Source organism: Kogia breviceps, chromosome 2 (assembly GCF_026419965.1).
Source record: "Kogia breviceps isolate mKogBre1 chromosome 2, mKogBre1 haplotype 1, whole genome shotgun sequence".
NCBI lineage: Eukaryota > Metazoa > Chordata > Mammalia > Artiodactyla > Physeteridae > Kogia > Kogia breviceps.
The window spans coordinates 40,445,438-40,460,111 of record NC_081311.1 but is presented as its reverse complement, the minus strand read 5'-3'; the positions used below and the strand labels follow the sequence as shown (position 1 = coordinate 40,460,111).

Genomic DNA, 14,674 nt, shown 5'->3' with positions numbered 1-14,674 from the left:
CAGGCAGACTCTCAACCATTGCGCCACCAGGGAAGCCCAAGTCTAGTGACTCTTAAATCAAGTTTACATTTCTGAATCTGATCTCCAAAACCTTTTGTACTCTGATCCAAAAGACAATCTTCTATCGCACTACTCCTACTCACTAACTCTATTGGTTTCCTCTGAGGGCATCCAAAACACCAGGTTCCAATTTCATGTCTTGGCTATTCCGAGCTCCTGGCTTCTTCTCTGGATCAGAATTCTGTTCGTACATACTAGATTATAACCCATCCCTTAAATCCCAGCTCCATCAGGAAGTCTTCCCTGATGAGCTAGACCTTATCACTCTCTTCCATCTCTACACACTATTTACATATCTATTTTATCAAATGATAACCTGGAGGAATTATCACTGACCTAAAATAAAATGACAAGGGTCCTGACAGCAGGTATCCATTCTGATTTGGGGCATGCTATATAGTGCCACAGGTTTCTTCTTATGTAAAATGAACTCTAATGTCACTCCTATCATCTATTCAACATAAAATAAGCACCCACCTGTGCTAATTAAGCTCTATCCTAGGGGCTGAGAATACAGTTGCAAAGAAGAGGAAGTAACTATCTATGTATCTATGTATCTATGATTGTTTCCCTTTTAGCTCAGTGGTCCTCAAACATCAGTCTGCATCACAGAATCACCTGGGGAACTTGTTAAAACTATATGTATACACACACACACACACACACACACACACACACAAAGTTCCTGATGCAGTAGGTTTGCAGTAGGGTCCCATATTTTGCATTTCTAAGCTGATGCTCTTGCTACGGGCCCAGGGACCATACCTAGAGAGTCTATTCTAATGGAATATCTATCTTTTTCACTGCTATATTGCCAGTACTTAGAATAAATATTTATGTAATAAAAGAATATATATAAGACACTGTTAATTGACAAGGGGGAGGCATAGTCTTTCCTTTAAAGATGTTATAGAAGGAAAAGTACAATTCTACTAAAAGGTAGAAGGGTTTCTATCATCAGAAATGTTAAGGTAAGGAATGGTTTATATCCAAAAGAAAATGAACTTACTTCCAACCTAGAGAAAGGAGGAGGAAGATTAGGGAGAACTTTGTGCAGTAGTATATTTGATTTATTCCTTGAACGACCCATACATTTATTTTAAAAATGCCTGTCATAGCTAAAAATATTTTTAGTAATTATCTTTGAAATTTGCCTAATTAATCTATGGTGAATCCTTTTTAAAGCCCTCAGAGTCAACAGAATCTTTATATGCTGATGTAAGATTTGATATTTGGAAAAAGCTAAACATCACATTTTTTGCCAAGTCTTGTCAGCAAGTCAGGTGATTTAGCTGCATAACTCTGTTCTTGGTTGAAAACAAGGTATACATTTGAGTTAAGGCACCAATTTTCTAGTATGACTTACAAATGGAGCCATGAAACATTTTCAGGGCAGTAGTTTAGAGATCATTTTGAACACTGGAAGCCTCGATGGATTAAGTTTATAGTTTCTGAAGGTGATTAGTTTGAAGAATGGCCCCCATTTGGCTGTATGCCCTGATATATTTGTTTAAAAATCACTCTTAGTATAGTTGGTATTTTGATGTAGTGAAAGAATTGATGTCTGAACATGAAAGATGCCGTGTAAATTTTTCTTCAGATTGCATACCATGCTATAAATATCTAAAGTTTAAACATTATGGAAACAAAGAAAGCAATGTAAAATGGAAGTTCTTCCAAGGCAGATCTGTGAAAAGCATGTGTTGGTACCAGGAAATATACAGGTTCCTAAGAACTCTTGGTAATTCTGGGCCACCCAGTTTAATAATAAATATTAGTTTATGTGTCCTGCTCATTGAGCTATGTGCTGGGTCACACCAGACCTCTATGAAGGGGGGCTATATCAAAACATTCTTCTAGTTTGGAATACGGGAACTAAAGAGAACATACAAGGCATCTAACAAAAAGCACACTCTTACAGTCATGGCTTTTCCCTTCTTGTTTGTTCAGCTACTCTGTTCACCCATCCTTTGAGCCCAGGGTTTCTTCAGGGTAGGGTCAGCATGTCCTAGCTCTACTAGGTCAGCATTAAAAGAGTAATAGATTTTCTTAAGACCACCCATATCTTATACCATTTAACAGAGTGTACTAAGCTTAATTCAGCTTGATACAAATGAAAAAAACCCAACCCTTCAAGTCCCTTTGTTTAGATCAGTGATTCTTAAAGTGGGGTCCCCAGAGCAGCAGCAGCATCATCACCTGAGAATTTGTTAGAAATGCAAATTCTCTGGTCCCACCCCAGAAGTACTGAATCAGAACTGCGGAGGGGAGGTGGTGGGGTCCAGCTACCTGACTTAACTAGCCATGGGTCTAGGTGGTTCTGACGTAGGCCAAAGTGTGAAGACTACTGGTTTAGATTTTATCAGCAGCAGCAGTAAAGAAACTCTCACTATCAGATAAGCTGCACAGACTTTTATGAACTTTACAACTTATTCTAATAGCCTATTATCATCCACTTGATAACAACATTTAACATACACACAATTACACATCGACATCTAAGTTGTCCCCGACAGAATGCATGTTAAAAAGTCATGGCTTGGGGCTTTCCTTGTGGTGCGGTGGTTAAGAATCCACCTGCTAATGCAGGGGACATGGGTTTGATCCCACATGCCGCAGAGCAACTAAGCCCCTGTGCCACAACTACTGAGCCCGTGTGCCACAACTACTGAAGCCCACATGCCTAGAGCCCGTGCTCCACAACAAGAGAAGCCACCGCAATGAGAAGCCTGCGCACCGCAATGAAGAGTAGCCCCCGCTCGCTGCAACTAGAGAAAGCCCACAGGCAGCAATGAAGACCCAATGCAGCCAAAAAAAAAAAAAAAGTCATGGCTTCCTTAGTAAAGAGATGGTATGAAAAGGAGACAAATGAACCTAAGGAACTTGATTTTAGTTTTCTGAAATGATGCCAACCTCAACTCCCCTCCACCCCTGCCCCACCTCAAATAAAAGAATCAGGCGGAAAAAATTATTATCAAGTAACACACTTTATCATTTGCAGATATAGGTTATCATACATCTTGAATTAATAGCTATGTCCAAGCCTGTTTTAAAGAACTATTAAAACACTTGAAGGTAAATGGATACTTTGTGTGATTTGTAGCTAAACTCTCACACTCATTTCAGATCTATTCATTGAACTATGATACCCAAGATTCATAACACAATTTTTTGATGAAACGTAAAGTTTCATAATCTCCTCAAAAGTCATACGTAGAATAAAATGATTCTCTGCTTAAGAGTTAAGACTTAGGCTCTGCAGCAGTACAGTTCATAGACATGTAATGCCATCTATATATGTAATTTTTATTTTTCTAAGTAATCACATAAAAAAAGTAAAATAAAATGAGTGATATTAATGTTAAATATAGACTTTGTTTAATCCAATGTACTAAACATATCACTTCAACATGAAAAAATTAAAAATTAATGAGATATTTTTACATTTTTATGCTTAGTCCTCAAAATCTTGCATGTATTATACAAGTATAGTACATCTCAGTTAGAATGCTAAATTTTAACTGAAAATACTTTTTATTTAGATTTAATAAATTTTATCATTGCAAAAGTAGATTCCATACTCAAGTTGTTCCAAACATACTAAAAAGTTTTCCAGAAGCCTAAGTGAATATCAGTTTTTATATTAAAATTAATAAAAATAATGAAATTAAAAGTTCAATTTCTCAATCACACTAGCCACCTTTCAAGTACTCGACAGGCTACAAGTCGATAGTAGCTACAATATGGGGCAGAGATGCTCTGGAGCTGTGAGGGACCAACCTGGGTAAGAATTCAGGCTTTGCTGGTTACCGGCTGCTTAGCAAATTACCTAGTCCTCTCCAAGCTTCAATTCTATCTCCTGTTAAATAGGGGAAAGACCCACATTCCGCATGTTTCAACTTCTGCCAGCAAAAATAGCAGCAGAATAGAAACTACAGTTTGTTTTCTCCTTCATAATAGAGGTGGTGAAATCATTTCATCAATTTATAATAATCAGAACCAATCTAAATGCCTACAGGATAAGAATGGTTAAATACTTTTAACTCATCCGCTGTAGCTCTAAAATTCAATTATTATTAATATAGGTTAATATAATTAAGAAAAAAGTATCATTATGAATAGCTCGACTACTGAGTGCGTGCACAAAGATAAACTTACAAGGACCAGACACCTATCTACAGCGGCTGCCTGAAGCAACAGGATGGGGGCGTGAATGCAGCTAGCACACGCCTTCAGTTTGTATTTCTGGGCAGTTATTGTTCAAAAATGCTTTTCTAGAAAGGAACTATTACTTTTGTATTTTAATGAGAAAATCCCAAATCTGCTTTGAAACTACACTTTTCCCTCACTGTCTGCACTGTGATTTAAAATATAGCATAAACGTACTCTAATAAGGAGAAACTGCTACACGGAAATACTTTTATCAGAACGCAGAACACGCCCCCTTAATCTTGCAGTTAGCGTTTTCCCGCCAGGCAAACGGAAGCAAAACCTCCCTTGACGTCATGGGAGGCGGCCTCTCCTCGTTACCATGGTGAAGTCTGCGCGGCCATCTTTACTGTGGTCAACCCACACCAAGCTTTTTCCTAGCGCGGGTAGTGGCGCGCCGTGGAAATGTCTGCAGAATAAGAGATGAGAAACGAATCATAAGCCTCAGTGAAGGACCAGGGGCAGAACGCCTTAATTTAGTTAGTGGAACGTAGAGGTGCAGATGCCGCGGATTAGCGGAACGATTCAAGCAGAGTAATGTAGTTTCTGCCCGGATTTTGAAAGCCGCTTCCGTTGCGCGGCGGAAGTGTGAGTCGCAAGAGGACGACTCTGGGAAGAATCCGTTCTCCGCTGTGTGTGCTCAACCGGAATCATGTCGAGTTTGACGGTGAGAGACCCGGCAATGGATCGATCGCTGCGTTCCGTTTTCGTGGGGAACATTCCGTATGAGGCAACTGAGGAGCAGTTGAAGGACATTTTCTCCGAGGTTGGTTCCGTTGTGAGTTTCCGGCTGGTATACGATAGAGAGACGGGAAAACCTAAGGGTTATGGCTTCTGCGAGTACCAAGACCAGGAGACCGCGCTTAGTGCCATGCGGAACCTTAACGGGCGGGAGTTCAGCGGGAGAGCGCTTCGGGTGGACAATGCTGCCAGTGAAAAGAACAAGGAGGAGTTAAAGAGCCTAGGGCCTGCAGCACCCATCATTGACTCACCCTATGGGGACCCCATCGATCCAGAAGATGCCCCTGAGTCAATTACCAGAGCAGTCGCTAGTCTCCCCCCGGAGCAGATGTTTGAGCTGATGAAGCAGATGAAGCTCTGTGTCCAAAACAGTCACCAGGAAGCTCGAAATATGTTACTTCAAAACCCACAGCTGGCTTATGCGCTGTTGCAGGCGCAAGTAGTGATGAGAATCATGGATCCAGAGATTGCTCTGAAAATTCTGCATCGCAAAATACATGTCACACCACTCATCCCAGGCAAATCTCAATCCGTTTCTGGCCCTGGCCCTGGCCTTTGCCCAGGACCTAATGTTCTGCTGAACCAGCAGAATCCTCCAGCCCCTCAGCCTCAGCATTTGGCCAGAAGACCTGTGAAAGACATCCCTCCTCTGATGCAGACCCCTATCCAGGGTGGAATTCCAGCCCCGGGCCCAATTCCAGCTGCAGTTGCTGGCCCTGGCCCTGGCCCCTTAACTCCTGGTGGAGCAATGCAGCCCCAAGTTGGAATGCCAGGGGTTGGTCCGGTGCCCTTAGAGCGGGGACAGGTGCAGATATCAGATCCTAGAGCTCCTATGTCTCGTGGACCCATGACTGCTGGTGGCTTACCTCCTCGAGGACTGTTAGGGGATGCTCCAAATGACCCACGTGGAGGAACTTTGCTTTCAGTCACTGGAGAAGTAGAGCCCAGAGGCTATCTTGGCCCACCACATCAGGGTCCTCCAATGCACCATGCATCTGGTCATGACAGCCGGGGCCCTTCCTCACATGACATGAGGGGAGGGCCATTAGCAGATCCCAGACTGCTCATTGGAGAACCCAGAGGACCCATGATAGATCAAAGGGGTCTACCTATGGATGGTAGAGGTAGCAGAGATTCTCGAGGGATGGAGACTCGAGCCATGGAAACTGAAGTCTTAGAGACACGAGTAATGGAGAGAAGAGGAATGGAAACCTGTGCAATGGAAGCGAGAGGCATGGATGCAAGAGGAATGGAGATGAGGGGCCCTGGCCCCAGTTCAAGAGGCCCTATGACTGGGGGAATTCAGGGTGCTGGTCCTATTAATATGGGGGCAGGTGGTCCTCAGGGACCCAGACAGGTCCCAAGCATTTCAGGGGTGGGAAATCCTGGAGCTGGCATGCAGGGGGCAGGTATGCAAGGAGCAGGCATGCAGGGGGCAGGTATGCAAGGAGCAAGCATGCAGGGGGCAGGTATGCAGGGGGCAGGTATGCAGGGAGCAGGCATGCAGGGGGCAGGTATGCAAGGAGCAGGCATGCAGGGGGCAGGTATGCAGGGAGCAGGCATGCAGGGAGCAGGCATGCAGGGGGCAGGTATGCAAGGAGCAGGTATGCAAGGAGCAGGCATGCAGGGGGCAGGTATGCAAGGAGCAGGCATGCAGGGGGCAGGTATGCAAGGAGCAGGCATGCAGGGGGCAGGTATGCAAGGAGCAGGCATGCAGGGGGCAGGTATACAAGGGACAGGCATGCAGGGGGCGGGCATGCAGGGAGCAGGCATGCAAGGGGCAGGCAAGCAAGCTGGAGGCCAGCCTAGCAGTTTTAGTCCTGGGCAGAGCCAGGTAACCCCACAGGATCAAGAAAAGGCAGCTTTGATCATGCAGGTTCTTCAACTGACTGCAGATCAGATTGCCATGCTGCCTCCTGAGCAAAGGCAGAGTATCCTGATTTTAAAGGAACAAATCCAGAAATCTACTGGAGCTTCTTGAAAGGTTTTAGAAAATACTTGGCAGTAGTCCCACAAAGGTTTTCTGTAGCATAGAGAATGTGTGGGTGCAGAAAGCTGACTTCGTATCCCCACACTTGAATGATTAGGACTTCCTTCCTCAGAACCTAATCTCATTTCCTGTAGTCTTCTTAGTTTTTATTTTTAATTGTGGGGCAGGGGGAGGGGGGATTGGGTCTATTCACTTTAATTCACTGTAAATAATACAAAAATAACTCTGAACATGATTATATTATACCAAATAATATTGCAAAGGATATGCAGCATTGTTAAAAGGGTCTACAAGGTGTTAAGTACATTTTTAAAATACTGAGCAAAACAATGTGAAAACTGCACCTAAAGGCTAAAAGATGACCTGTTAAAATGGTAATGTACTAAGATGGTTTAACGTGTTTGGTTGTATAAGAAAATAAAGATGTTTACCTCAAAATTACAAGATAATAGTTTTTGGTAAGCCATTTAAAACACAGAATCCTATTTCAGGGGCAACAGAATGCTGAATTAGGTTAAGTATTGTTGTACTGTTTTGGAATTACTTCAGAATGTTAGAGCTAAACATAATTCTCAACTTGTGGTATTGGAATTTTTTTTTTTTTTTCTGAAGCTATGCTACCTGAAAAATCAAGGAATGCATCTGATGTGATGTTATTTAATTTATCCCATCCTTCAAGCAATATTTTGGCCTGGCCTTGAGCATGACAATTTTGCTGGGACAGTTCTAGGTCATAAGTCAACGAGGTTACTTAAATCTGCTCTGATGAGACTCTCTCTCTCAGTACCTTCCTATTTCTCAATAGTCTTTAAGCCCTAAATCTGAAACTGAATAATTCTCTCACATCCTTCCCCCAAATCTGTGTAAGGACCAGTTGTTCTGCATGAATTATACATAGCATTGGACTTTTCATAAATAATGGAAGGTTTCATGCAGTAAAGCTCTCAGTTTTCTGGTAACTAGCTTCCATTACACAGACGTGTCTGGTCAACCAGAATCAGGAGTTAAAAATCTTAGTCTCAGCAACATTTAAAATGCCTTTTAATGTCTTATTTCAAAATCTGCTTATCTGTCACCATCTTACCAGAATAATTGAGGCCCAGGTAGGTAAAGATATTCTTGTAGCCTGACATCTGCTAAATTGGTTTTTACTTTCCTTTTACAAGTAAAGCCATTTAATCCTAATATACATGCCCATGAGACATATTTAAAAATCAGTAGGAAGGTGGGGCTTACCACAGTAACTTTAGAGCTACTACTTAATTTGTCTTTAAGCCTTGAGGATGTGGAGACAAACATCTGTGTGACAGAACAAGTAGTAATAACAAGTATAAACACCTAAATAACCAGGTGATCTTACTCAGGAGAAGAAAAGCCAATACCTAATTACAGAGGAAAAAATTACTTAATACAAGGAGAGAGCGGAGGCTTAGAAATTGAATTATTTTCCCCGTTGCAAGGTTTTTACATCTTAAATGGATAATTCACTCTTTTTATAAAGTTCACCTCCCTACAATGTTTCCTGCTACCTATTTTACTCCTATTTTATTGTTCATACTGTTAACTTCCCCATGTTTTCTATATGCTTCCCCTTATTGGAGGGGATAACTCCTTTACATGTATAGTAGTTCTGGTTAATACTAATTCAGAGTTGGCTTGATTACTTTGAAATTGTAGTTGCTTTATCTCAAATCTTTCACTGTAAGGCTCTAACTGAAAACTATTAAATGTTATGCTCTTTGTTATAGTAAAATCTCTGCACTGTTTAATGCAGACTAAATAAAAAGGAATGTACAATGAAGGCTGAGTTTAGTATCTGATGTTTATTTTTAATAAATGTGTTATTCAAAAGTTATCTATTGAGAGTTCCTTGGGGCCTGAATACTTTTTCTTTCAAATGAAAAAGGCAAATCTAAAGAAATTACAGGACTGAATGGAAATACCTTTTTTAAGATTCATTACCTATAAAGTTCCACAATTGAAATACCTATATATTATATATGCCAATCATGTTTTTCTATAGTAGGTATCAGTAGCAACATCTTGGATACTCGGTTGTTAGGCTCCCTTTTGTTTGTATTCCCCACTAAGAATGCCTCTGCATCCCAGGAACACCTTATAGGTACTGTATCTTCATTACTGACAGCACTTGTTATATTGCAATGCACTGTTTTACTTTTACTCTCTACCCCCCACTCCCACTTTTAATAGACTGAATATGGACTGTCTTGCTCATTTCTATATTCGCCATAGCAAAAATTGCAGGTGAGAAGGAAGGACAAAACATTTTATCAGAGTTTTAGTGGAAAAAAAAATATTCCCATTAAGAGCACATAAATTTCCCTACAAAGGATTTAAATTCCATACAGAACAAATGAGCTATAACAACTATTTGCATTAGCAAATAAAAACAGCTAATACAAGCAATCTCCTATACTCTGATAAACTGAATAAAACCGGTTCTCTCCTCATTTCCAATTCACGCATGGTCTGACTGTTCCAGTACTGATGTATACAAGCAGTGCATGTCTGCTACAATCAGAATCGTGTTTTACTACGTAATTGTTGGTTATAATCCTGGCATCCTGCATTTTCCCGAATATGGATAGACTAAAATGAAAGCAAATTGATTCATAGTAACAAATAGTTGAAGATGGGGTGAAACACTGATTTGCAAATGCCTCTTTATGGCTTATTCCTCTTGGGCAGTGCATAGTTTTTGGAAATAAACGATCAGCTTTAATCAGTGCCTGCTCATAGCCCTTTCCCTCCTCTTACATTACTGATTAATATCAAAATACATTTTAATGGTGGTGGTATCCCAAGACTTAATGATTTGGGACCATTGGATAAGATAGAAGCCAATGTGAATCTCAGGTGAAGGTAGGCTAATCCAAGTAAGATCGTGTATGACTTTTCAACTCAGAATTCTAAAAGTAGAGAGCATTTTTTTTTTTTTTTTTTTAAAGAACCTTAATATAATCACAGCTTCCAAAGCTTCTTGCTTTTCCATGCTGTGATGGGACTTTAGCTAAGCACACAGAACCTGATTTCCTATGGTGTGTCAGGCCATTCTCTTAGCGCTGATGAGGTCTAAGGATAATTATGTGCAACAACCTACTGTGGCAGATAAACTGAATTATCAGTTACATCTCACAGTCTTCTCACAAAAGAATATGTCAGCCTCTCAGTGCTTTACGCTGCCAGCTAATCGCCAGACAGATTTCTGCTTGGAGCTTGCTTTTCTCATCAGTCTTTTGTCAAGACAATTCATTTTAAGGAAATGAATATATTCAAACTAATTAATAATTATTAATAATACTGTTAAATATTATTGATAGTGTAACTATTACATGATATTGGTATCTAATATGCTAATGTATTTCATATGTATATGTATATTTCAGATCTTAACTGAACCAGATCTTTTAATATTTTCATTTGCTTCTGTCACCTTAAAACAAAAGTTTTACCCCTGTGGTTGAAAATATCAGCTTCACAGATATTCATATTACAAATTACCTTTCTCATGAGATGTTAACGGACATGTTTCTTCTAGACATTTGTGTACCACAATATAAAGCTTATACCAGTAAAAGACATGTAGTGTTCCAAAAGTGACTTTCAGGTAGCACTGTCAAAAATAACAAACCCGGTCCTTCTTAAATGCTGTACATAAAATACCGAACTATTTACCTAGAAAAAGAACCAAGATGTTCTGATTGATGATAACTCTTTATAACTAGGAGTTGATTTAGTTCCCAAGGGTAGGTGACTAATTATCAAGGAGTTAGGATAAAATATATAACATTTTCAACCGTAATTTATTTTGTATTATTCAATATGTATAAAATCTGCAGACATTTGAAATCTATGTCATATGTGTCACAAAGCTTGCTCATTTAAAAAATCTTATCTGCTTGATTTCTTATTTGTTGTCTTTCACAAAGGTAGAATGGTTAATTTCTTGGGCATCAAGAAATGAAACCAGCAGTTTCCTCCAAATTATTTTGTTTATTTAATTAGCTGTTTTAATCAAAATTCTGTCTTATTACATTACTAATATTCTTCAATGATTCTACTGCAAAAGCCCATAGGCCACTTCAGTGTACCTGCCAGCCTTTGATTGCTTTCCTACTTGAGTGGATTTGAAGCAACTTGTACCTATTTAGGAATCTACTTATGTATTTATCCTTGGACATTCCACAGAAAAAAATACATCTGCAATAACACACTTCCCAGTTCCATCTTAAAGGTTCACCTTAATAATATTCAAAACATAAGCCACATTAAAAATCATATATTTGAATTAATGTGATGGAAGGGCCTATATAGGGCTAGATTGGTGCATTAATCTTCAAAAAGTCATATTCTATATCCCAAATGTCACCCTTGGTCACATGTTAAATAATACAGCAATACAAATAAGAAGGACTAAAAAATTGCCAGACACAAACCTGGCTTGGCTCTAAGAGGGTAAACACAACCATTGCCTATTAATAGAATATATTTCCTATCTTTAGGTAATCCTTTAGCCAAAATGATTTCATCATTTTACATGTATCAGTCATCAATCAGAGAAAAAGATCCTCATCTATTTTAAGAAACAGAGAAATTACAGTATTGAAATCTCTAGAATCACATATCTCCCCCCATCCCACCACCATTAATTTTGTCAAAGTTTTGTCCTATAGAAGCTTTAAATGTCTTTGAACAAGGGACACCAAATCTGTGGCCTGTAGGCCAATTGAGCCTGCAGATATGTTTTGTTTGACCAGCCAAGGTTCTCAAAACTTTTGAATTTGAATGCATTTAGGTACAGCATATATTCTCCTATTTGTCCACGAGCCCAGCTTTTCCCTGGATCTTATGCTAGGTTTGATTCACACAATTACTAGCCAGTTCTTGTAATACTTGGAGTTTACAACTCCTGCTTTTACTCTGTATAAAAACACAGCTATTAGATTTGATTGAAATGTTTAGTGCTTGTTTTTTAGATACCACATGTCAGTGAAATCATACAGTATTTGTCTTTCTCTGTCTGATTTCATTTAGCATAATACCCTCTAGGTCCAACCATGTTGGCACAAATGGCAAGATTTCATTTGTTTTTTTTATGGGTGAGCAATATTCCATTGTATATATATGCCACATCTTCTTTATCAAGTCATCTATACAAGGACACTTAGGTTGCATTTATATCTTGGCTACTGCAAACAGAAGAAATCTTGAAACCATGAAATCAGTATGCTTATGTTTCAGTGAGAATAAACTGTCAATAGAATTCTGCTGCTAAATATTTTTTCAAACATCATCTACATATTCCTATGTACCAAAAAGAAAGGACCAATATAACCAAAGCAGTTAAAAGCAACTGCCCAGGGCTTCCCTGGTGGCGCAGTGGTTGAGAATCTGCCTGCCAATGCAGGGGACACGGGTTCAAGCCCTGGTCTGGGAAGATCCCACATGCCGCGGAGCAACTGGGCCCGTGAGCCACAACTACTGAGCCTGCGCGTCTGGAGCTTGTGCTCCACAACAAGAGAGGTCAAGATAGTGAGAGGCCTGCGCACCGCGATGAAGAGTGGCCCCTGCTTGCCACAACTAGAGAAAGCCCTTGCACAGAAACAAAGACCCAACACAGCCATAAATAAATAAAATAAATTTAAAAAAAAAAAAAAAAAAAAAAAGCAACTGCCCAGCATTTATTCTGTTAATTTATTTTCAGTAGAGTTATTGAAAATGGCATCAAAACTGTATGCTGTAATCTGGGCCTTTAAACTTGGTCTTTGAACCTGATCATAATTAAGGGTACAAATTAACCAAATCAACATTTGTAAATTTAAAAAATAATGTTTTTTGCCCTTAAAGGAAAGTTTACATTGGGTTTATTGACTGAACTCTAAACATTCCTAGCAAACAACAATTTAAATTCAAATCAAGGCCTTTCAAAAAGTGACATCAAAGCATCATTGTAAAACTGTGAAGATGACCTTGGAACATGTGAATCTGAATCTCTCCTTTTCACACATGTTCAGACTACTGGTATTCTAGTCTTTGCCTAGAGGGAAGACAAAATTTGCTTAACTAGAATGTTTTGTGAGTTGGAAGTGAAATGATTTATAGGATCTTTGGTTGGTGGGGATTTTGTTGTCATTGTTTTCAGATAAATAGGTTTTAGCAATTCCTCCCTAGTTAGTGCCTCTGCTGGGAGGTGCAAACTAGGCAAACTAGTTGAGCCTTGAACAACAATGACCTTGGTTTAAAATGTCCCAAAGCTGCCCCTCCTGAGGAATTAGAGCTGGATTATCCTGGGGAGAAAAGAGGCTTTTCTGCATCTCTTGTCCATTGTCTTTTTTGCCTAGGATGATTCATAAAGAGAAGGAAGATAGAAGAGCTGGCCACTGACCCAGCCAGGGTCAGCCAAGCCAGGATTGTGAAAACTCATCTCCTGTGATCACTGTGATGAAGTTGAGCAAATTATGAGGGCTGGAAAATGGTGTTTCAACACAAATTCACTCTTCAAAAAGAGAAGAAGGAATTGGGGGGTGAGGGGGTAGAGGTTTAACTTTTTTTTTTTCACTGAAGTCCTGCCAGAAATGCAGACCTACTTGACATGAAAGATGGTGGCTGCCGCCCCCAGCAAGCAGTGCCCTCTCCAGCTCATCTTCAGTCCCTCAGTGTGTCTTTTGGGTCTTACCTGCCATACCACTAAAGGCTTTTTTGTTTTTGTTTTAATAAGAAAAGGAAGAAAAATTCACTTACATTGATAGACCTGGAATACAATTGTTTAAAATATTTTTACTCTAATACGCATTTTTATTTACACAGTGATCAAATATTTTGAAGTGATGAAAGGAGCCTGTAATGGTGGAATTTCACGCATCAGCCACAAGACTGGGGGTAGGAGAGACCTTTGCTTTTGAGGGAGGAAGGTGGTAGCAAAGGTCTTTCAAATGCTCCAGAACTAACACAGATGTCAGGTATAAGTTCCATGCCCTGTTCCGGAAGGTTGAGTCATGGTTGATATATAAAAAGCTCTATCAAGGAGCTACCTAATGCCAGGCACTTGACATACATCATCTCCAAGCTGACTAAAATCTGGAGGCAGTAGAAAGAAATATGCTTAGAGAAGTTATCTAGTTGCCCTCAGTCACATACCTTGTAGGAGGTTGAAGCACCAGTGAATCTAAGTCTGTGCAACTCTCAAGCCCTACTCTTCCCCATCACATCATTCTGCTTTAAGAAGGAGGTAGTGAAGAGACAGAACAGCTTTCACACTAGTGACTGAACGTGAAGAATGTCAGGCATTGTTTCTACTAAGTGACGGAAGTTTATCAGTCTAGAAAAAGTGATTTTTAGGCAATAGTGAAAGATTTATAAAATCAATCTTTTGTGCTTATTTTTTTCTTCCTCCCAAGAATCAAGTACTAAACCTGGGCTTTGGTAGAATAGAGAGGAAAAAATGAAATACAAAACTAGAATGAAAACATATTATATGGAATTATAATAAATCATTTACAAGAAATATATAAAAAAGATTATCTTCTGGAGAGTTCTAGTCACCATCTAATTTAAACAATACTGAGATTTATTTTTCCTGTCATCTTTTTAAAAAAAAATTAATAATATACAGTTTACATACCATAAAATTTACCCATTTAAAGCATTCGATGT

At 39.5% G+C, this 14,674-nt stretch overlaps 2 protein-coding genes across 3 annotated transcripts in view; one reads left to right on the top strand and one right to left on the bottom strand.

Annotated features, from left to right (window-relative positions):
• PRKG1 (protein kinase cGMP-dependent 1) overlaps window positions 1-14,674 on the bottom strand; it is a 1,199,831-nt gene that overhangs the window by 489,808 nt on the left and 695,349 nt on the right. The window lies entirely within an intron of this gene.
• CSTF2T (cleavage stimulation factor subunit 2 tau variant) lies at window positions 4,842-8,807 on the top strand. The gene has a single exon (XM_059053701.2). It carries the CDS (start codon window positions 4,922-4,924, stop codon window positions 6,989-6,991), a length of 2,070 nt encoding a protein of 689 aa, XP_058909684.1. The 5' UTR covers window positions 4,842-4,921; the 3' UTR covers window positions 6,992-8,807.

Coding starts and splice junctions, on each gene's coding strand:
- CSTF2T (XM_059053701.2), top strand. CDS start 4,922: ATGTCGAGTTTGACGGTGAGAGACCCGGCAATGGATCGATCGCTGCGT.